We start from the raw sequence: 24375 nt of genomic DNA, 5'->3' as shown, positions 1-24375 counted from the left end.
TTTCCAATTGGAGATCACTAGGCAGCTTTTATTATGGGCCCTGTTTTCTCTTGCATGTGGCTCTACTGAAGTTTAACCATTTGTGCTGAAACACTACGTCAGGTGTTTAGCTTCAGGCCACATTTGTTTTTGAAAGAAAAATAAGTAGTAAAAAAAATTCTTTGACCATTTCTGAGAGTGAACCTGAGGGAAAAGTGAGTTCAAGTTTTGAATCACTTTTCATATCTTCTCTTTTCTTATTGGAAAAAGAACAAAACCCACAACAAATGTAGAATCCCTACAAAGGGGGAGAAAGTCTGACCTGTTCTTCTAGTCCTCAAAGCTGTAATGCAGGGACATTGAGATTTGGGAAGGGTGAAGTGGGTGGGAGATTGCAGTTATAGCTATCAATTGAATAAGCTAGCTCTTATCATAGCTGATAATAGCTGGCAATGGCAATTTCTCCAGTGCATTCTGTTCTTAATGTCTGTTGCAATTTAGAGGTAAAAAGGACTGTGAATGACCCAATGAAAGCCAGGAATTATCATGTGTGTCTTACTCCAGACCAGAGTAAGTCAGTTCAGCTCTGTGAAGACTGAAGTTGGTAACCTAGTCCCACATCTTGAGGAAGTAATTTAGCAATCTTTTATACCTTTTTATTTGTCTGCCCTTTGAGGTGCAAAACACTCATGGGGAATACATGATTGTTCCTCTTGCACTGTGATGTACAGGTGTAGGTATAGAATTTCTGGTTGAGGGGTTTGCCGATGTAAGATGAAAATGCTATTCTCATGAATGTGCTTTACTCTGCAGACACTTCGGTTCCATATGGAGTAAGAGTAGCTTGAAAGTTGTCTGACAAGATTTGCACTCCTCACCAAACACCACTAGCCTCCTAAATAAAAACAAAGGCCCAGAAGTTCGTAAATACCTGTGCATGTGATGTAAACAAACTTCCTGATTCAGGGACCACTGTTGAAGCTAATGGGTCTGTCCCATAGAATGAGCCTATTAGTATCAGTTCATTAGCAAGACTGAGGCCTTGATTTGTAATGACCCCTTAAGTGTAACTTGCAATAGCCTGCTTACTGTATCTTACTGAACTGCTGTGGGTGCAAGAGGGAAACAGATTGAGCCTGGAATAATATTTACCTTCTCTTCTAGTCAGGAGTATCTGGAGCAAAAAAGAAATGTACCACACCTCTAGGATCTCCAGAGTTGGCTTTCCTGAGAAATGAAATACCCCGGATGTTGTATACACAGGGCAAAGGCATCTGCTGTATTTAAAAATATGCATATGAAAATGGAACTGGAAGTTACTGCAAAGCTGCATTTGCAGTTATCATAGCAAGGAAATTTTTAGAAACCAGACCTGAAAGACTTTACAACTGAGAGTTTCTCAGGATACTCCCTGTCATTTCTCATTTGCTTTGGTGAAGTATTAAAAGAACCCCTTATTTCTGTAGTTATAGTCAGCAATTAATAAATTACTTTCTGAGTTTGTTTTGATTATATGGAGTGTATATGTGTAATACATATTTTAATGTGCATTTAAAAACTGCTTTTTTGCCTGATTATGGAAGGGGAGACTGTGGAAAGAGAATTTTAAATTCTTTAACAAAATACTTGATTGAAGTAATTTATTCATGTTAAGCAACCCAGAGCAGTATTGAATAGCTCTATCCTTCTCTATTTTGAGGAACTCTTTAAAATGGAAGAAAAAACCCTTTTTTGTTTGTTTTCTAAGAGGGGGAAAAAATAATTTCAAAATGGGTTAAACAGTTTTGTGATTCTTATTCCATTCCTTGCAAACTTCCCCCCACCCCACTCCAAGCCCAAACGCTATTCCCTTCTGCACCTGCCCACAGAATTGTCATGCAACTAATTTTAGAGGTTTACACATTTGTTTTAAAAACACAGCAGTCTCCATCTCTGGTAATCCACCAGGTGGAAGCAGATGTGTACAATATCTGTACATGTATTTGTAAATCTGGGTTTGAGCAGAGGGTGTTTCTAAGAGGGCAGTGTGTGTGCAAAGGCAAGGGGACCCTTGGCAGTGTAATACCATCAGTAAAGCAAAAATTTGCAGTTAACCAGTAGCTGGATTCGTTGGTGGTTTTTGTTCATGTGGTGGGCTGGGTGACATTGTATTAGCCAATTCTTCTAATGTATGGTTGGATGTCAGTTGCCTTGCTGTTCTGAATTACAGTAGGGAGAAGGTACCAGGGAGGGCATGGGGAGAATAAGATAGGATGTGGTTTCTTAGAGGTGGATGCTCTTCTTGTGCTAACAGAAGTTTTGGTCTATTAGCCTCAAGCGTGCTTTTCTGACCTAGAAATTCGTTCATAGCTTACTGGTGTCTTCCTTCTGCCCATCTTCCCATTAACCATCTGCTATCCCTGTGCCTCTCTGCTCTTGCAAAATATGGCGTCTTTGAAGTTTGGGCAATATCCCTGTAGTGTTTGGCCCTCAAAATGATTTTGCTTTGAGCACATCTTTGTCTGGAACGCGCTAAAAGTGCTTAGATTTTGTTTGGTTAAGGGGTGGGTGGAAGGCCAGAGGGGAGTCCAAGAGGTGTCAAACAGAAAGCTTGAGGTAGCTCAAAGTGACCTCCTGAAAGCATCCCTTCTGGTCTGTGAGTCTGCTAAAGGCAGTCATTTGGAAAGGGGCTGCGCTATCCAGATTTACAGTGCCTCCTACGTTTCATATAACAGAAATGCTGTGGCTGTGTACTGCTGCAAGTTTTTGTTGTCCTCCTACAATTTTTGTTATTGTTTCTCTCTTGGTCTGTTGCACTAAAATTCATGTCACTGCCTGACAAACGATATTCCTAATAAGTTAAGGTTTACTTATAGAGCAAATCCTGGACAGTGAGACATGTTGAATATATATTGGCTTAAATGATTTCGTTACTGACTTGTACTCTTTGAGCTTTGAGTAGTTCTGAGCCTGTTACAGAAACAATCAGATTGCCCAAAAGTGAGGTGTTCCTTTCCAGCTATACCAGTGAAGATATTTGCATTTTAAGTCCAGAGTTGCAAAACTGAGTCCTGTACTTGTACTCTGTGCATGATAGGACAAAAATAAAATGGAGGAAGAGCTGAAAGAAGCAGTTTGCAATCACTTGAGGCCCAGTGGGAGGTGAGGGTCAGAATTGCTCTGAGAATCAGTTCAGTAGAGTATATGATAATACAAGGAAATGTATTACAATAAGGTTTTCAGGTTTTTTTATTAGTAGCAGAAACTTCAAAAATAAAAAGAGAGAGAGAGAAAGCCTGGGAGCAGAAGTGGCCTGAAGGAGAAATGAGCAAGACCAGCTTAGAATTTCAGAGAATGATGTTTCAGGAGTGCTGCCTCACTGCATCTTCATGTGAAACTCCTTTCTGTCTTATGAAGGAGGGTGAGACAAATTACAGTCTTGTGAAATCTCACTTCTTAATGCTGTTTTGAATAACATGAAATAGGTCTAGGCCTTACGCTTTTCTTGCGGATTGAGGATTTTAAACAGGGAATGCCGGGCCTGCAGAAAAGTGTCTGTAATCATAAATCTGAAAGCGGCATGTGGCCTTTCTTGTCATTTTTAACAAGCCAGAACTTTTCAGAAATCTACCTAGGCAAACTTTTGGTCCTGCTGTGCCCCAGTGTAATAATTATAATGCAGAAACAGCTGATGGGTCACATCTCCAGGCCTGCGCAGCGTTATGACTTGCTACCTACATTCCATGTTTAGCTTTGAGTGATCAGATGGTGTAAGCAATGTGAGATAGTAGCGCCTGAGGACATGCAGCCAGACAACACGTCCTGTCCCTCTGCAGCTTTGGTTTCTTTTCTCTACTTATGTCCCATCCTGTCCCCTTAAGGTGATGCGTTTTACAATAAATACCACTCTCTGTAGGAGGTCAGCTGCCTGTGTGGAAGCATGTGTGCCATTCCCACTGTGTTGTATGCTAAATCCAAGGGCCCAAGGTTTGTAAATATTGTTTCTAAAGTACTTGAGGGCTCCAGGTGAGCTACGTGCTGGTGGTTCTGGAGCTGTGGTTGGTACATGTGGCACACGATGGCAGGCTGTTTCAGCATTGTTACTGATGTGACTTAATGAAGCATGAGTGGTATTGGAGGGGGTAAATTTTGTCTTTGTGTCTGGGGAAAAGGTCATTGACAAATGTTTACAAACAAACAAACGAGTTGAAAATTATGCTTAATTCAGCCATGTAAAGACTTAAGGAGGCAGGGAGGGAAAGGTATATATTCGAGTTATGTTTGTTTTGTGTTTAGCACTGTGCAAAAGGTACACCCAGCTCTTGATGTAGGAAAAATTGGATAGGTAAGCAGGAAATTACTAACTCGTTGCCTGAGACTGCTCTTGCTCCCCTCATTCAGGGATGCCATCAGAGAAGGGCAGCGCAGATATTTTAATTGTGGTAGTTTATTTTATTGTGAACTTATTTTCACTGAGGTTAATGAGAGAACTGAACTTCAGGTAGACTTTTAAATAATAGGAGTGTTTTCTGTGGCAGAGGGTTGCAAATGAGCTCTGAGCTGGAGAGAAGGAGCAGGAGCAGGAGGGGGGAGTCTGGAGATGGAGCTGGTTGTGGGTTCATTCCACTACATCTTTTCATCTTTCCCTGGTACTGCAGCACCGCAGGAGTAGAGTTACCAACAACATTCTTGCTCAGGTCTCTCATCCCTCACTCAAATAGAGGATGTAATTTGACGATGTCTCAGCTCCCCCGCGTGAAGGTTGTTGATGAAACTGTGTGTATGTACATTTTTAAGTGCAAACAAAAAACAACCCAAACAAACACAGATCCCAAATCAGATCAGTTCCGTGATCCTGGATCACTGTGTGATTGTTCGAACTCTACTATTGGCACAAGGCTGGAGGGAGAACATGTGGCCAGAGCTGTGGGGTAAAGTGAGGACTGGCAACCTGTCCTTCTGAATGACAGCCGTGGCTTACATCAGGTTAAATCTGCGGGCTGGAGCGAAGCAGAATGGATTAAAACCAGGTTTTCACTTCTAGCCTTGAGTTTCCTGCAATTCTACATCAGCTTGTGGGGGTGCATGTATTTCTGCATCCCTGCTGCCGTGGAATATGGGAGACGTTTTCTTACAGGACAAGTCTTGCAGTCAGTATTCACTGAAGTTTTCCTTTTTTGAACGGCTGTGTCCACAACTTTCACAAATAGATTGTGAATCTGGATTTTTATCTCCTCCTTCTCCATCGGTATCGGCTGTTATCAGCTGCAAACAGGTTAACAGTGAGGCCTGCTGGGCTGCTTAATGGGTGGCCTGGCGCTGCCTTTGGGCTGATGCAGATCATTTCTATTGGCCAAGGTTATCTCCTCCTGACCTTGTAACCAGAACTCAGCCTCCCGGTGGCAGGATAATTGTGAAAAGGAGGGCTTCTGAAAGAATTCCTAAAGGCAGGAATATCCTTTCTGGTTTTGTGAAAGCCATGTTTTGTCTTCATTACTGCTCTGAATGGGAAAGTGCCTTGATGTTGAGTTTGCAAATTCAGAGAAGGTTATATTTTAAGATTCTTGTCTTCTGAAATCCGCTGTGGAAACTTTATTAATTTAGTGTGGCAGGAGGCTGCTGTACCACAAGCCACTTTTGTTACTGGACTTTCTTGGTTGCTTGCTCACTGAGCATTGATAGCTTCCTATCTGTAGCTTTTCATACCAAAATGTCTTTTACCTTGTTTGCAGTTGGTTTGGTTTGCAGGACTAAATATGTTCGCATGCTTTTGGGTTGAAGAGGGACTTCTTTTAGCTGTGTAACAGAATGAAGCATGGGGATTAATGGGGGAAATGGGGAGACAGGGAGGAGTTTGGTGGGTTTTCTTTTTTTCCTGGAGGCATCAGGCTTTTCCTGTAGTGAGAGAGAGCATAGTACATGGAACCTAAAGATCTTTAAAGTACATGCTGAAATGGATGCTGGGAAGATACAGTACAGTGCTTGGGCACAAGTCCAAGGCTCCCAAGGCAAGTAATATTTAAACAAGCTGAACAGCCCCTTTTGGCGAGCAGCAGGAAATCCAGCACTGAGCTTTGTGTTGTTGCATGGTCAGCAGAAGATAAAAGCTCAGGCTATGCAGCTGGGGTTCCCTCCTATCACTGAATGGCAAACTGTTAAGGAAAGATAAAAGGACAGAAAAGAACAGGGGGTCGTCTTATTGAAAAAAGCATTCCTTCTTATTTTAAGCCATCGGAGTACTTTGAAATACACTGAGCCTGATATAAGTCAGGAACAGCACCATCGACAGCTGTTGGGGCGTGTGGGAGCTTTTACATCAGTTGGCAGGCAAAAGGTGTCTTCGTCCCTCTGCTTCATCAGAGATAAATGTTTAACATGGGTAGGGTAGTGATACACGTAAGTGCTTCACCGTGAGCCTCACAGCTGGCAGGAGCTTCCCAGATCATTTTTTTAGGAGCAGGGCGTGTAATGGTGGGGCTGCTATTGACTGGGGATTTCTGAAATGCAACCAGCATTCAGCCATATATAGCCTTTCCAGGGCCTGCTTTCTGCAGCTGATCCTTGGTAAGGGACTATTTTAACAATGAGGAAGAGAATTTAAATGAATGAGATGGCTAGCTCAAGTCTTCTAATCAGTATTTGCTCTATTCCTCCCCACTGTCCCTCCTCCTTTTTTCCTGCATCACAGCATTAGTGTCTTGGGAAAGAAAATGCTTCAGAGCATTTGTTACCAATTTAGCAGCAAGTACGTGCTCAAGTTTGGGATTTCTGAGATCTGTGTGTGCCATATGTAGGCAAAACGTAGTATTTGCTAGTTCCAGTAGAAGGGAACAGACACAAATTTGCTGTTCTGCAGATAGTGTTTCTTTAATCTAATGAGACTTACATTTGTGCAGCCTTTTTGTTTTGGTAAGACGGTTAACCGTCCTCCCTAGGGTGCCTAATTGCTTATCATGAACTAATCAGTCCCCTGGGTATATGAAGGGATGAAACACTGCCAAGATAGAGCCTGTGACTTCCCCCAGAGGTGTGATAACCCTCCCAATTACCCCACCCTTCAGGGAGCTTGCTTACTGCTATTTTGAAGACCTTGTTACTTCAGAAATTATCCATGTTTGGAGATTTTAGGAAGTTTTAGAGGAGTGTATTTGCTGAGAAACCCTTGAACTCGTCAGCTTTCGTGGGTTTTTTTGTCAAGTCTGTACTGAATAATATTTCAAGTTTGGTGTGAAAATGCTGAACATGTTAGTACTGCCACTTCTGTTTATGAAAGTGCCTACCTTCATAGCCTTCGTGGCGTGCCAGACCCGAAGAGATGAGGAAAGGGCCAGTTTCTGTCTTCAGTTGTCAGTTACTTGGGATGGTGAAATCTGCAGAAACTCAATTTGAAGTTCAGATGATGGGACGAGTGAAACAAATCTGGTGGTGACTTGTTTCTGATTTTTGGTAGAATGATAGTTATGCACTATCATGTGTGAAATGAGTGGGTAGATTAAGAAAAGTTTTTCATCTTACAGTAAAAAATAATTTCTTTAACTAGTGTTTTTTCTGTCTTTCTCCTCTTAGTTTCTTGTTTTAACTCATTCAAATACGTGCTTGTCTGCTCTACAGGTTGAGACGGCCAACAATTTCTTGAATTCTTCTGTTGTATTTTTCTATATTGAATGGTTGAGTTCCATGAGGCATATAAAACTTACTACAAAACAATAATGTCTGAACTGGAAGCAGAAAACAGCTCCTGCTATTTAGTTTCTGAGTGAAAACATGAGTTCTGGTGTTGAGGTTTTCTTTGTCCTTTACTTTTGCTCATGAAAATGAACATAATTTTATGTGAAGTTTGGAGAATGGAATCTGTCATTCAGGTAGAAATATAGATTGTTCCTTTAAAGAGTTGTAACCTTATCAGTGAATAATATCAGATTTATTTATTTTTCTTTGTGGTTCTCTTAAAACACTTAAGGTCTACTTCACCTCTGGTCATAGAGTAGATTCTAAGTGACCTTAGCAATATCAATGTAAATATAAATATTTTCATAGTCTGTACTGGCTTAAAAATAAAAAAAAGCAAGGTGATTTCATGCTTAGAATTAAAAGATGATGGCTGTGTTGGTGTTCATGTTTACATGACCAAGAAAATGTTAATTTGGAAGCATCACTCCTCAAAAGAAGTGTGGCTTTCAGTATCGTAGGTCTGATTATGATGTTTCAGTGTTGCTTCACTATGTGTGCCTGTATGAAAGTGATGAGTCAAGTTTCCACTGGTTGTCCTACTGTGGAAATTGGGGTGGATGCAAGTGGGCACACAGGCCACTTGATGAACATTTTTGTTGTCATCATTCATTTTTCTCTACTTGCAACTACTACTTTACCCAGAACTGTGTTGTACCTATGCATAGTTCATACTAATTTGTTTCACGCTAATATTTTGATTTATTATATGTCAATATATGGGAGTCAGCAGAAGGAAAAGAATTTTCCCTTTTCATACGTGAATTGTTTCAAGAACTGTCTGTGTCATCTGCTTGATGGCAATGTGTGAAGCACTAATAGTGGAGTTGTTTTTTTGGAAGAAGAGGGTGGTTTTGGACTAGCAGCAGACGTTTTTGGCTGGAGGAATAGCAACTTGAAACTTCACTTGCTGAAGAAACCTGTTCACAATTTTGTCTGTTTTGTTTTTTTTCCCCAGCGTTCCTGAAATAAACTTCCTGCAATTCTTTGCAGTGTGCAGGTGTCCAGACTCCCCTTTACTCATGGTCGCCTGTGAAACCCGTCAGGCTACTGAAGGCTGTACCTAAAATTCTGCTGGCAGTGCAGCACACAGCAGTGGCCTTGAGATAGTTACGGTGGACACCTTGTGCAGCTACAGGCTGTAGCATCCCCTCGTAGTCCGAACAACTGAGTATTGCGGTCCAGGAGTCTACACGTGTGGAGGACTGCCTGGAATAGAAAAAGGAAAGCTGCAGAGATTGTAAGCTGCTGCTTGATCCGTGTGGCTGTTGTGCCGAGGAGCATCAAAACATTGCTGGATGGATCCGACAGCTCATTGCAAAGTAGAGGGTCAGTCTCGTTGGTTATTTGCAGTTATTAACCTTAGTGGATTTTAAATTTTTTTGTTTCCTTTGTTTTTATATTTTTCTCTGTATGTGTAAGAGGACTGTGGCCTTGCAACCAGAATGCTCATGTTCAGGAAACTTAAGGCTGTTCCTACTGAAGGGCTTTGAAGATCAGCAGGCATTTCCTCCAGGGTTTACAGCATTGTTGGAGGAAACAGTCACTGCAGAAGTCTTCAGGCCTATCCCCCTGACTCTGGTCATTCCTTACCTCACCAGCACGTGGATTATGCTGTTTGCAGACTGTCTAAGCTGCACGATGACCTCCATGGATTCCTCATGAGCTTTTACAAGGCCAGGCCAGTGTACTTTGTAAAATCCTTTAGATATGCCTGCTAGGCCTTTAAAGTCCCAGAGCAAAGGCTATACTGCAAGGAACTTGGAAGGTTAGCAGCTGGATATGGTTGTGGATGAAGGGGGACTTTGTGTGTGTGTGTGTGTGTGTGTGTGTGACTATGCAGTTCTTGTTTTGAAAATACATATTTTTTTCAGGTCAGATAGAGATATATTGTTTCTGAGAAGGCTTCTTGTACTCTTTAACAAAGCTGAGGGACTTCTGAATACCATAAGAAATTGTTGAACAGGATCCCTGTGCCCTTTTTTTTGCACGCGTGTTGCAGTCTGTGAAAATTAACAGATGCTGTTTCACTTTGTCAGTGTGCTGGAAGCACCTCCCCCAGGTTAGTTTCCCTGTGTGTTCTTCAGAACAGAAAGCAATCTCCTACTGAAGAGTGCCATTGGCAGGTAGCGCTGCTGTTTAAAATTTTCTTAGTGGCTTTCCTGTGCAGATCTCAACTTGGAGAGGCTTGCCAGCACTGTCTATTGCTGTAATTAATTTACTTAACTAAACCAAGAAAGAAACTGTATTTCAGAATTTAGAGCTCTGCAAACAACCCCAAAGGCTATTGGCCCAGCTGCTATAAGCCAGTGGGTGTGCTCACAAAACTGTGGCAACTTGTTCATCAGTGGTGGGAGAGAGATGTTTTTCTGAAGGCTGGGTTTCTCCTTCACCTGGAGGAAGCAATAAACCTCAATTTGAGTGATCTGTGGTACTCTAGCATCTGTGGCAAATATATATCTAAAACAACTCCACATAAAATTAAAACAGCTAGTTTGTATCTTTTAACTCTGGTTCACAATAACGGGAGAGTGGCAACTGATGGTTGTCTATGCTTAATATCTCTTGGAGATTATGTAGATGATATGTATCTGTTTCTGGTCCTTAGCAGACTGTAGGAGGTGCTTGACCTGAGAACTCTTCGTGCCTTGTACAGTGCAGGACAGATGTTGCTTTGGCTTGTGGGTCTCCAGAGAGTTTTCCTGGTGTGGAGATAAAAGCTAGGAAGGAGCTCTACTGGTTGTCTTGCTCATGTAAAAGTTGTGTAGCCACTTGGGATACTGCAGTCGGAGGCTGACATTACAAGTGTCTCCCAAGGTAGATGGGAGAGCAAGGGCTGTACAAGCATGCTTCTGAGTCCCTTTGCTTCCGTGCACCTCTCTCCTCCCTATGGCATGTGGTTTCCCCTCTGAAAATTTCAAGCTAAAACCTTCTAATTTAAAAACCTATTTGGGGGATGTGGGGGAGGTAGGAATATGATGTGTGTTTCTAAACTTTTTAAATTATCTTGATTATATATTTTTTTTGTTGTCACTTGGAGAACTTGATAGGGGAAATAGTTCCTGTGCTGACCAGAAACAGAAGACAGGAAGATAATGATGTTAACAAGGTGGGGGAGAAAAGGAGGTGTTTGTTTAGAAAAAGCCTAGTCGCTAAAGCCTGTGGGGCAGAGGAACCCTGCTGATAACACAGATGAAACAGTCTGCCTCTTTCCTAACTTTAGAGGAGTGGAGCTTTGTAATAAATGGCTGCCATGTGGCAGCTGTCTCCCAGCTTCGTGAGCCTGGCAGTAGTTAATCCTGTCAGCAAGTCATGCTCCCTGGAAAAGAGCAGTGAGAAGAGCCACAAACTCTTGAATCATTCTCTCTTCAAAATATTTTCATGTTGAATCTCTTTCTGCTTAAAATGAGTTTGGTAATTTGGTGGAGGTTCCCATCTTTAAGTAGTATTAAAGTGCAGCTATGTTGGCTTTTAAGTAAAATGTTAAAAACGTGCTGAGATGTTGTGATTATTTTCTCTCTTTAAAAAAGCCAATTTAGTTTTGGAAGGTATATTTTCTAGAATAAAAAATGTGCTGTGTAGAGAAGGGACACTCTGTGTTGCTATCCCTGTGTGTTAAGAAATTACGGGTTGAGCATCTGAGATCACGATTATCCTTGAAAGCTTGAGGCTTTAAAATTAATGTGTTCACTTCAATTGACTTTTTGTATTTTGCTGAGCTGAGCATGTAATGTCTCTGTCCTTCTTCCGCAACCCAGAAAACTAGAATTTTGACTTAAAAATGTTGAGATTGTTGTGCAGTAATATAGCAGCATCAGATTTTACAGGCTCGTGATAAAATCATGATGGTTAACAGTACTACCACAAGGAAATGGGGTTAAATCCCTGTAATTTCTACTTTTTCTTTTCTCATTTTACTGTGTTATCTCGTGAGGTGTAAAATGTTTTGACATGCTACCTGGTATGGTGCTCCAAGCAGAGAGTGTGCTGGCATCTCCTCCAAAGACAGTGTGGTTGGACTGCAAAGCATGAGTTGGGAGCTCTGCAGTAAGCGAACTGATGCTCTCTTCCTTGGGCTTGCCTGTGTAAGGATGTTTGCTAGCATATGGATGCACTTACAGCAGTGAAATGCCGTGTGGGACGTAGCTACTCCAAAAGGAGTCTTTTCCTGGTTCAGCTTACCCTATTTGCAGAATGTTTTTTGTAAAATTACCTGTGCATTCAATCCCTTTTATGAAGCTCTCTTTAAATCCTCATCTTGGAGGAAGAGGATTGCAACCAGAGCACCACACAAGAAGCACGACACTAGCACAGGACATTTTCTGTATCTTCCTCAGCATGATTCATCCTGCCTCTCTAATCCCTGTTGAACCCATCCTGCGCACATGCAGCTCTGGCTACATGTGAAGAGCAAGTGTGAGGGGGTGAAATATATGATTGTTTCTTCCTCCAGAGACTTGCTTTAAACCTTCACCTCAAGTCCTGAGTCTGATGCTGCCCTTGGCTGAGCTGCTGGCTGTCAGGATGAGGGACAGAGATTGGGATGGGGACTGGCCCTCCCTCCTCCCTCTCTCCCTCCCCAACAGCTGCAGGCACCAATTGCCAGGGAGCAGCCCTGGCCGCATGGTTTCGTGGCTTTTCTTCCTCTTGTACTAATGTGCCTTCTTGTTTCCATGATGATGCTCAGAGGAACAACTGGACAGATTGTCTCCTCTCGGGGTGGGTGCCCGGGCATCTGCACAGCCAGTTGGTATGGCACAGGAGCCCCTGTTTTTTCAGTGGCACCAGGGGCTATTGATGGCAGGCTGGGGCTGTGCTGCTGCTGCTGCTGCACAGATGCTTGCTCTTGGCCCACCTTAAAAGGACAAGATATCCCGTGGTTTAGACTGGCCATATATTGTTGGGGATGTCAGCATCTCCGTCACAGCTACCCAGCTGAGCCCAGTGTCCTGCTTTGCCTGCCCTGCGTGCCTGCAGCCTCTCCTTAGTCAGAGCCGAGGGGTGCTGGAACTTGGACTGTTTGAAGAGGAGGTTGCTTTTCTTCTCTGTTACTCAGAAATGTTTTCCATCTGGCTCTCCCTAATGCAATGCATCTAGTTCACCCCTTGTGCTCTTGGACAAGTTTCTCATTCTCTCAGCACAGTGCTTGCTTAGCCATGTAAGTGATGGGACATCAAACTATAGCTCCCCCTTCGCTCCCCTCCAGGGATTTAAATTAACAGGGTTTGTCAGGACAAAGCAAAAATGAAAAAAAAAAAACACAAACCCCAACAAAACCCAAGCAACAAACCCACAAGGTTACATTTTGATTGTTTCCTCATTTTGCATCCCTCATCCCCTCTTGCTTGTCTCAGATGGCGGCAGCAGCAGATGAGGTTTTGTGCCCTTGGGCTGTGCTGCCCCAGGATTGCTGGGGCTCCCCTCAGGCAGGTGCGTCTTCCCTTCCTCGGCCTGTTTGGCAGGGAGACACGTGTGATGGGGTTGCCCACTGGTCCTCATTTTGGCTTCCCCCTGCCCCTCGGTTCTCTTGCCCTGTCCTCAGCTCCTTCGGGGCCGTGTGGGCAGTGGTGGTTTTGGCAGGCAGTGTGACACTACCTGCCTGACCTGTTCCTGCTTTTGCAAGATACCTCCATCCTGCCTGCTGAGGGAAAGTATATTCAGGGCCCACTCCCTCCAGTCTCTGACTGTGCTCTGGACTCCCACCCTCTCCCACACCATGTCCCAAGGCAATCCCCTTGCCCAGTAGGATGTGAGCCAGCCCTGATGCAAGGGAGAGATGCGGTAACTGGAGTGGGGAAGGCTGTTTGATGTGGGGAGAGACCCTGGGCCCTTACCCAAGAAGTGCTGCCCTGCTGCAGCCAGTGCCAGCCCAGGAGAGACTTGAAGGGACTTTCTCGGGTCGCCACTTCATCTAAGGCAAATAAACTGGAGTTAAAGCCAAGAAACACATCGACTTCCTGGAACTCTGCGAGCCGTCCGCACAGCTGTCCCCACTCCCCGAACACATGCAAAGCAGAGCTTATAAGGACAGACAGTATTGCTTTTGTGTCCCTCCTCAGCCAGTGGGGAGGGCGCAGGGAAGGGGATGGGCTGGGTAAAGCCCAAGGCGTGCCTTGTTCCGTGTTCCCCCTGCATCGCTGTGGTTCCCAGTGACTGAAGGAAGCCAGGCTCCCTTCCCACTGGCATCCTGACAGCTGTGCAGGCAGGCAGGGATGAGAATGGAGTGGTGTTTGCAGTTGTCTATGTGGGAAGGAGTGGAGGGATGTCTGCTGACAGCCACTTGTTTTACTCAGATGTTGCCCTGACTTTATTTTTGTGCCTAAAAGTGATGCTTGTGGTCCCAGGTTTGTTAAGCTGTCTTCAAATTTCAGTATCCTTTTTGTTTGAACAAACTCTTGAAGGTGACTGCAGTGTGGTGACAAAGTTTTCTGGAGGGCCAGGTGCTCACCAACAAGCTGATACGGACAGTGAAGATGAGGAACAGCTCATAGATATGTCTTTGGTTGGGGGGAACGAGTGCTAAGGTGTTAGAAAAGTCTCAAAATTCATCAGCAACTGTTGATCCTAAATACAGCCACAGGTTATTGCAGTTATTGCTGTGCATTTTGTGTGGCACTGCCATCCCTGAAAATGGCAGCGCTGGTCAGGAACTTGGTGCAGGCTTGGATCAAACCCTCTGAGGTGCTTACCAAATGTGCTGTGCTTTCCTGTTGGGAGCCAGGGGTCCGTCGGGTTTTGCTTTCGGTCTCGGTGCCAAGCAGCTTGTGCCTTAGTTCTCTTTTCTAGCCTAGCAAGACCACAAGCTCCCACACGAGGGCTGTTCCCACAGCACTCAGCGCTTGCAAAAGGTGCAGATGTGGGTTCCCTGTTCAAGTTAGCAAATGGAGTGCAGGGCCAGGAAGATAGGCATGAATGCATTTTATATTAAGGCTGCCTCGTACCTCCACGCATTGCTGTGAACTAGTTGGACTGTATGGGCGAATTTCATCCCTGCTTTGCCATGCAGTGTCTCACTGCTATATTAGTACAGCTTCCTTGTTTTCAGTGTGTTGCATCAATGTAATACCAGAGTATCTTGGTGATTCAGAGTTGTCATTCACTTCAGGCATTAGCTAAGTTAGAATTCTGATGTGTTTGATGGAGAGAAGGTTTTGGTCATATGAGCCAAAGTCCTGAGGAGCACTACTGGTCCATAAGTCACCAGAAAGTGATTTTCAAAAGCTACGTAAAAAGTAAATGCACACGTGTATCGCATCATGTTTGCAAGAAGATAAAACAGGAGGAGTAAATATGTTTGAGTATTTAAAATTTAACCTAGCTGTTAGGTCTTGTCACAGGAGCATACAAAATAATCTGGAAATATGGGGGGCATCTTGTTCTTGTTTGATGCTTCTTCCCCTGCCTGATTCCCACACCAGAAGGTGGTCCCTAGCTCAGTTTTAAGGCATGACCATGTTTATTCCATGTCTGGGTGTATCTGTCTGTGTACAAGTTAGGTAAGAAAAGGCATAATGGATGTTGTAGACTCATAGGGTTATTTTAGGAACGTGCACTAACACATGTAAAACAATTGTATCACTAATAGTCAGATAGTTCATAGAAAGAGGAGCAGTCCGTTTTTTGGTACTCAGAGAGTACTTCAAGAGATGTTACCCCTTTTGGTTGTTGTCTTTTAGGGGTTTTTTTGGTTGGTTTTGTTTTACCCTAGAGGAAAATGTTACTTACAGGTACAAGTTTAAAACCTTTGGGGTAACATTCTTAGTTTCTTAGGGGATGGTAAATGAAAGAGCAGCCACTAGATACTTCCATGGCACTGTGTTTCTCTGCTTGTGTTCCTTTCCCTCTAGGCTGCTCTGTACTGGTGCTCTAGCAGTGGTCACAGTGAGGTGATGCTCCCAGTCAATTCTCTACCGCTGGGGTGCCCAGTCAGCACCAATACTTCAGTAGCAAGGGCAGAGTTTGGTTTTCCTTTGCCTTGAGGCAGTGCCTTGAATAGCGTTAACCTTTTTTTCTTCCCAGACAATGGCTTTTCACCCTCTTTCCTTCCTGCCAGCTTTGATGCAAAATCGTGTTCAAAAAGTAGTGCGGGTGATAGTGCACATCTCTTTTAGGGTGGGAGCAACCATTTGTGCTTGGGATTGTTGCCATGTGCTCTGGGAGCAAAATTTGCTCTTCTGTGTAGAAGCTTAGCAGCAGACCAGTGCATCAGAAACAGTTTGTGGTGTGGTGTAGTGATTCTTAGGTATTATAATCTCAAGGGTAAACGGTAAATGGTAAACTTTGTTTATTCAAATGTGATATACCTCTTTGAAGTTCTGTTCTCGTCTAAATTTGTATACTAGCAGGTCTGGCCTTCATTTAAATGATCCTTGGGTTTTTTTCCTGCCACTTAGAAAAAAAGCCAGTGGGAAAGCCTTGACTAAGCTAATAGTGTTGCTAAGATGGAAATTATGAAGAAGGCTCAGGATTCCTGTTTGGGCCTCATGGGAAAAAGTGGTTTGAAATGCATGTGTGTAGGGGTGTGCATTCCTAAACCTGTCATTTCTTTTCCCTGTTTCTCCTCCCCCACCGTGTTCTGAAAGAGTACTACAGCATGTTTAGTGAAACCAATAGAAGTATTTGGCTGAGAGTGTTAATCTTTCCCTGGCCCAATTAGTGCATGGCTTCTACTTTAACGTTAATGTGGATTTTTTTCAGAAGGCAGAACAATGAGCAGCTTTGTGCTACGTACCAGGTTTTTCCCTTTCTTGCCTGTGTTGTGCATTTCTTCCTATCTATTCTAAAGGGAGAGCTCATGTGCAAAGACAGTGGAGCAGTCTAGAGCAGAGATCAGCTCCCGGGGGCTGGGACATGCTGCTCCGTGCTTGTGTAGCTACCTCTCAATGGCAAATCAAGTGACTGTGACTCTGAAGACTCACCATTTCTTCTCCTTTTTTCTTCCTTTTCCTGTAGCCTGTGTTCTTCTTTCCACTTCATCTGTGATGCTCTTCACCAGAAGAAGAAGCAGCTGTAACTCTTTGGAGTGGTCTTCAAACAAACAAACAAACAAATACAAATAAATACACATAAGTGAAGGGGGGGAAGTAACTGTTGATGGGCTCAGCTTTAACATACATTGGAGTCACACTTTATCCCAAAGGAGGAAATAGGTCTAGCAAGTGTCTTCCTGTACAGACTGAATGGGAAGCAACAAGTTTTTTCTTTTTTTTTTTTTTTTTAAGCTCTGCTTTCCCAGTGGCTCTCCCATTAGCTGGTTGTGTGGGGCATCAGGGGTGGGCCTCTGTCAGAAGCAGGAGCTAAAGGCCCCTCAAGTCTCACTGTGGAGTAGAAGTTGCCCCAGTTTCATGTTTTCAGCAACATCATCAAGTGGAGGGAATGTGTTCCTGCAGAAGAGACTGGTCTATCGGTTTGGCTGTGCAAAGAGGGCTGCTGCATTTTTTGTTTAGTCCTGTCCCCCCTACCATGTGTTAGCACTCTTGCTTAGTTGCTCGCTCTCTTCTTTTCCTCTTTTTCACAGAGGATGAATGTGGCACTGGGGGGTTTCTTCAAAGTAGAAAATGACTTGAATGCCTGTGACCACTTCCCTGTTTCCTAGAGGCTTTGGTCCAGTGTTGAATGCAACCTGAGGCTGTACTGTTTGCCAGCTTATTTCCTGTTTGTCCTTTTTCCTGGAGGTCTTTGTTTTCTTTTGGGGAGAGGGAGGAAGGAGGCTCCATCAGCACAACCTCCAAGCAGGGACATGTGAGTTGGGAAGGTTTACAGTCCTAAAGTCAGTATGACATAGGGCATCCATGCTGGTTGCTGCCTATCTGATTCCAAATTTCATAGATGCTGTGGAAAAAACCCCAACACTTCCCCACCCTCAGTGATGCATTTTTTTTAAGGGGGGGGGTGGAAAACCCAAACCAAAAAAAAACAACAAGGCTGCAAGCGAAATCTCTCAGTGTGTTCCTGCCTAAAGGCGCTCTGCCATGGGTTTTCCCACAGGAAGGAGTGATTTGGCCCAGTATTCTTATTGTTTCTATATCCTATTGCAAATAGAAAGTCATGCTTCTGAAATTGGTGTGTGCTGCTCAGGCAGTTATCTTTGTTTCAGTGGTGCATTTTTGCCACATCCAAGAGAGTGGAAAATACATAAGTAAATAAAAATATGCAACAACAGTTCAGTTTCAATATTTACACTGCTTTCAAAATTTTTTTAAGGTGCAGAAAACGGTTTTGAAAACAAGATCTGTGACTTCATATGTTGGTTTGCCTTAGTAGGAAGATATTTAGATTCAGAAATAAAAAAATAACCATTGGTTCATAGAAATTATAAAATGCTGTAATAATATAATCCATAGTTTTCCTCCTGAAAAAGGAACAGAGAGCAAGCTGGCAGGTTTTTCTAAACCAGTAGATAGGTTTTTTTAATGTGCATGTATGCCTTCCTCTGAGCATTTCCCATTTTCAGTGTTGCTGAAAGCAATACCAGAAATTCTGACTTTAGTTCTCTGGGAAGCTACTCAGCTATCTGAAAGCTACCTTGGCAAACAAGGTAATCTTCGCAGTTACACAATAGATTTTTTTCCAGGATGTATCAGTGGTGACATTGATGGCCTAGGTATTAACTGAAAGAGGAATGAATATGTGTATTTTGGAAGGAAAAGTTGTTTTGTTTGTTTGGGGTTTTTTTGAGGACTAAAGCACTTACTTGTTTTAACAGAAATCTCTCCAAATGATTTAAACTGATCCTTATTTTTGGTGGTGCTAAGCAGATACAGCAAGCAACTTTAGATTTAGGCCAGTCTCAAAAACAATTCTGATGTTTATTCTATTCAAAATTAAGTCAGCTACCACAGAAGTGGTTAGAAAAAGACGGGGGGGGGGGGGGAAATTACTATGTTGCTCTTGAATGAGGTGGACCTTTTTTTAAAAACAAACAAAATAACAGTAAAGTTACAACAGTTAAGGACAAAGGAAACAAATAAATGGCTCCCATAATTACTGGAGAAAATACAGAAGAATGGATGCTTGGCCTAACCTTGGAGCAGGAAATCCCTGTGTCAGAGGGACATTAGTGTTTCCTTAACAGAAAAGTTCAAAAATTATTAGGGAAAAGCCACCTTGAGTTGTTCAGAATAATATTTTGTCTGTTTTTTAAGATGCGAATTGAAAGCAGTGTTTGTTAAGAGGTTGATGTTATCCTGAGCCTTAAGTGCTTGGCTTAGTCGGGTCCCAGGTTTTGTCTCTAGACTGCACTGGCTTGCTATGTCAGATCATCTGTGTGCTGCTACTAAGAAGGTTGGCAGGTAAATGTGGGAAGGTTAAATCCATTGCTTTGTCTGGCATGGCATAAAATGAGCAACTGCTTGACACGAGGTGGGCCCTTTCTTTTTGTCTGTCTCTTCTTGGGCGCTCTAAAATGTTAGTAGTTGGGATAATGTAGTCATTTATTGTTTTCAAATGCTGTCCAAACAGCATTTGAAGATGTGTTGTGTGACTGATTTGCATGACATCCTTGAGAATGTCTTTTTTTTTAAAGGAAGAAACCCTGTTGAGTTAACCGTGATTTGAAGGCAATTGTCTCCGCTCTCTGATAAAAGGAAAACTTGCATTAAGGTTACTGGATTTGATTTGTAAATCTGAGATGATGAAATGTCCACAGAGTATTTCCTTTTATAATGAAATAAATATTTTGCTTGTAAAGTTATAAAGGTGTATTTCTCCATTAAAAATGTGTCAGTAGTTTTCGATATTACAAATAACCTTTTCCAGAGGCTATAGCCATGAATGCCATGGGCAGAGAACTCCTCTGATTCTCATGTGTTGGTTGTCCCCCATCACCTCTAAAAGTGATGTTTAACTGCCCTGTCATTCTCTAGACAGAAAAGGCATCAGTAACAGTGTGTAGCATAGTTTAAGCCAGCTCTGTATATGGAATAAGATAAATTAGCAAAAATCCAACCAAAACAAAACCCCATATCCCCCCAGTAGCCTCTTTACTGAAACCCCAATGATAGCATGATAAGTTTGTGGTTTCAGAAGGGGATGTGGAGGAATTCGGTTGGTGCATACAATGGTTGCTTATGTCTTCAACTCATCTGGAAACCCTGGGCAGTGGCTGTGAAGAATGTGCCAAATGGTCCCAGAAACCTCAGTAGTCATGTAACCACTGCTAGAAGGAAGTAGGTGCTCACAGTGAATTCATGTATTGGAGTAAAGGTTAATCTTCCAAGAAGAGAAGAGAGGAGCAGTGCACATATGAAAATGAATTACATAAATTCTCTAGCTGCAGACTATTCTTCCAACTTCTTAATCAAATGTCACTACTATCAGCGATATGTTAGCTTACTCTCTCCTCCTCCTCCTTTTTTTGCTGGCTGAATACCGGGGACGAAGCTGGTAAGGGTTTCCTTTCTTTGTTTGCCCAGGTTTTGCCACTGGCAGAAGCAACAGCATCTCCCAGCTCAATGCCTGGAGCGGGTGCTTGGCTGTGCTGGAACTGTTTACGTGCTTCTGTCGCTGGGTCTATGTGCCAGTCAGGGGAGCCCTCAAACTAGAGGGCTGTGGTCTTATTTTGCTCAAATGGCGTCCAGAAAAACTTATGCCTTTTCTTTTTTTCCCTTCTCCCTCACATAGTGCTAGAGGGTGCTGCTGAAGAAGAGGCTGAAGAGCCAGACGCTACTACACGTACTACACTAAGTGAGGAGACCAGCAACCAAGAAGAGAACCAAAGTCAGTCGGGGGATAAAGATGAAGGTAACTGGTTCGACTAGCTCTGTGACTCTGTAAATTAGGGCATCGATTAAGAATGTGGAAACATTTCTTACCCATCCATACACCTTATCTGTGTGAAGAGTATAAGATACATTGAGCAGAAGCACTGGTGCATATGTTTCTTTCCCCTTCCCTAACTTTTATCTATCTGAAAAGTATAAAATAGATTGAACAGAAGCATGGGCACATAAATACTTGACTACCACTGCAGGCTTCCAAACTAAGATTTTCTTGGCTCCCAGTAACTTGGCACCACATAACTTAGCCTCAGAAAAACCACCTGTTTATAATCCTCAAACTTATGTTCCAAAGACAGTATTATGCAGAGATCAAATGTTCACAGACAAACATGTTCCTCCTTGTTCACCTTCACATACTCTTCTATTACAGTGACTTTCTCACAACACACATTAAAATTCTGTGCTTTCCACCAGAGGTGACAGAGCAGTAGGTTTGCAGGGTGTTCTGGTTGTTTGGGAGACTTCTTTTTGGAAAAGGAGTGTTTAATTTGAAAGCATTTTCCTTTTCAAATTCTTAAAGAGCAAAGTGAAAGGCCTTGCCTGTGTGTTTGACACATCTATATGTTGAGAAAGCAGAGATGAGATTTTAGGTGTGTTTTGAATTTGGTATCTGAGATAGCAGCATCCATGCTACATACAGTAGGTGATGGACTAGTCTGAATCTCAACAGCTTTAGCTGTGACATTAGTCATGGTTGTAACACATATGCTCCATGACTTGTATGGCTTGGTAGACCAAAACAGAAAAAAAAATAACATAGATGCCAGCTGTGGCAGTAAAGAGGCTACTGGGGGGATATGGGGTTTTGTTTTGGTTGGATTTTTGCTAATTTATCTTATTCCATATACAGAGCTGGCTTAAACTATGCTACACACTGTTACTGATGCCTTAATTGTGCGGTTCTGCTCAAAACACATGCTTGCTTGAATAATTGTGCTTGCCAGAGCGTGCATTCATCAGTACTGCTCTACTAGTTCATGGTGATCACAAGGTACCACAAATGATACCATTTCACAGCAAGAGAGTGTGAAGTAAATCACTATAAGCTGCATAGAGAATTAAGGTTGAAAATTAAGATAATGTGAATGTCCTGGGAGAAGAAATGTACCCCTTGTCTTGTGCATTCTAATATGAGAAACTTGTCCTGTTACAAGAACTCCAGTTATTATGGGCTGCTGCCTGTGATCTATGATGATTCAGCAGAGTGTGATGTGAGTTACAGACAGCTGAAAATACTTTGAGTTGGTTTTTTTCTTCAAGATGGCCTAAGAACTAATGTGTGCTTTTGTTTGTAATTCCAGAAAAGCAGCTGGAAAGCTTAAACACCTACAAGGTATCCCCAAGTTCACCAAACAGTTTGGACGGAGCAGACTTGTCCTCCATTGACGCCATGATGTCAGCAGTGATGAATGTGGGGAAGATTGCTGAAAACGGCGGGAACTCTCAAAATGTCAAATCTCCCTCAAAGTCTCCTGCACCAAATCGAATTGGCAGGAGGAACCAGGTGTGTAAACCCAAATGCAGGGAAGGCGAAGGGGAGACAAGCTGCATGGGAAATGATAAGATGTAATTTCGTTTCTTTGATTATTTTGCCTTTTTTTCCCTCAGTTGATCTTTCTTGCTTCTGCCATTGTTTCTCTATGTATGTTTTCTGGTGTCTCTCTAGAACATAACTTAGAAAACTGATAATCAGAAGGGTCCACTTGCTTGGATTCACACAAAAAAAATTGAGCACGAGCTCCAGTGTCATGCAGTGGTGAGCTAGTCTAGCAGATGTCCCTAGCAGTAACAGAGTCACCTAAGAATTGCCATTTCAGTCCCACTGCATCCTTTCTCCAGGCTCTTTCATTTGCATAACCTGTTGGGGGACCAGCTCAATTCATGAAACTAGGAGAAAAGAATGACCTCAGAGAAGAGCAGAGCAGTCTGCCAGGAGGCTTGGCTCAACCATCATGTGGGACCCCTCATGAGGTGTGCAGCTGTCCCTCGGGAAGATACAAGTGATTTAAGGTTAAAGGTGGTGCTAGAACAAAACATCCATCAGGATATGCAGTTTACATGTGTAGTGTAAGGTGCATTTTCTTCTTTGTTAATAAAACCATGAAGAGCTATTGCAGAATGCTTTATATGAATTTTGCAGAGCAAATATATTTAGCTTTTATGAGTTTTTTTCCATTTACCAGTTGATGGCACCAGTTGATAACAATATTGATCTAAACAAGTGAAAGGAGTGAGTTGTATCAGTTAAGGCTGTGGTTATTTATATTCATGTTTTTCTTCTTCTGGGCCAAGCTCTACCAAGGAAGGTGCTGCAGAATATCAAGAAATACCCCAAAACCCTGTGTCCATTTGACTTTAGAGCTTACAGTGAAGCATGGAGACTTCGTAAATGAATCAAGATGTAACAGGGACCAGAAAGGTTGAGAGGCATGACTCATATGATGTTCCTATAGTAGTTTATTAATAGCTTGCCGAGTAGCTGCCCAGTTGACAGACTAATGACTTGTCTTGGATTTTCAGCATGAAAGGAGTTAAAAGCCATTAATTGTAAATGGAAATTCTTACATGAAGAGTCTGGGCTGTATACAGACAACTGTGTTTGTGGGATCGTATTGCCTAGCACTTGGCTTTAAGGTTTATTTGCAATGTCCTCACTTAGGGTCTGCCCTGGTTCCTTGATTTCATCGTGTGAAATGAGGCACTGGAGTCCAGACTAGTCTCAGTGGCAGTGCTATTACACAGCTGTCCACCGGTACACCATGTGGTTTGGCTTCAGGGAAGTTTATTAGTGTTGGTGACCTTTATTCCACCTGATAGTTCTGTGGGCATCGAATCAAAGGAAGCTTGAGAGTAAATGTGACAGGATTAAGAGGGATTCTTACAGCATAAAAATAAACAAATAGATTGAAAACATAGTAAATAGCCTATTTGTTTTTAGGCTGAAGGATCGTTAAGGCCAGAGCGGCAAATGGCTACATTACTGAGAAAATACAAGTGAGATGTGAAATATTAAGCAGGTATCAATCTGGTTAGCAACCTCTAATACAGCGAATTTCCACTTTCAGCGTAGCAGAATGAAAGCACTGAATTGTTCTAGTGTGTGGTAGCGCACAGATCTCAGATTCTGCTCATAATGTTCCCCTTATTATAACTTCAAGGATAATAACAGTTAGCTAGTTTTCTGGATCTGACTGCTGTTTCCCATGAGTTGGCAGTGAAACATTTTGCCCTGAACCTTTGTCCCAAAGTCTGTGGTTCTCTTTATAATGCTGACTTTATCTTGGCTGTCGTCTACCCATAGTCTAATAAACATGTTCTCAAGTCAACCTGCATCCATTTTAACTTCTTATTTGCTTTACTCTTGAAGAAAATAAAAAGTGTGACAGAGGTAATTTTTTGATCTGGAGAAAAACAAATGGACCTAACGCACAACTGCAAAAGCATTCCCCATCACTTGAATGCAGAGCAGTTGTGCCAGGTTGACTTAAGAGAGAGTAGCTAACAAATGAGCTGTTAATTTTATATGTCAGTTTAGGAACTGCGTTTTCACAAACCCAGCTCTGGTGGGTGCTATGTTTTGAATTTGTGAATGAGGGTGCTTTTACAGTAGGGATGCTAATGTTTTTTGGTCTGGATTGGGTCAGTCAACAGCATTCCTTTTGTAGATACCCTGGATTTGCTTGAGCTGTGTTACGGTATGCAGAATGTACCCTGTCTGACCACTGGAGAAAGTTTGGGTTTTAGTTAATAATAAACCCCAGATTCAATACTTAATCAGCTCTGGCTGAGCTATAGTGTGTTTCTGATCTTTGCTTCAAGGTGAACTAGTAATTACTCTATCTTCTGTTAATTTGCTGATTCAAAGAGAAGGCAGTCTGGAAAGCTTAAACAGACTTTGAAACAATCAAGT

General features: G+C 42.6%; 1 protein-coding gene across 10 annotated transcripts in view; it reads left to right on the top strand.

Annotated features, from left to right (window-relative positions):
* RREB1 (ras responsive element binding protein 1) overlaps positions 1 to 24375 on the top strand; it is a 124674-nt gene that overhangs the window by 36262 nt on the left and 64037 nt on the right. For 9 of the 10 annotated variants that reach the window (XM_027676231.1, XM_027676235.1, XM_027676229.1 and 6 more), the window contains 2 exons: positions 20308 to 20427; positions 21767 to 21969. In XM_027676231.1, the coding sequence (XP_027532032.1) occupies positions 20308 to 20427; positions 21767 to 21969 (323 nt within the window). Of the gene's footprint in view, positions 1 to 8644; positions 9016 to 20307; positions 20428 to 21766; positions 21970 to 24375 lie in introns of all 10 variants that reach the window. The other variant, XM_027676232.1, reaches the window with a different exon arrangement.

Source organism: Neopelma chrysocephalum, unplaced genomic scaffold, assembly GCF_003984885.1.
Source record: "Neopelma chrysocephalum unplaced genomic scaffold, ASM398488v2 Primary Assembly neopelma1_26b, whole genome shotgun sequence".
Taxonomy (NCBI): Eukaryota; Metazoa; Chordata; class Aves; order Passeriformes; family Pipridae; genus Neopelma; species Neopelma chrysocephalum.
Note: the sequence above shows the minus strand (reverse complement) of the source record. Positions and strands in the feature narration are given on the sequence as shown.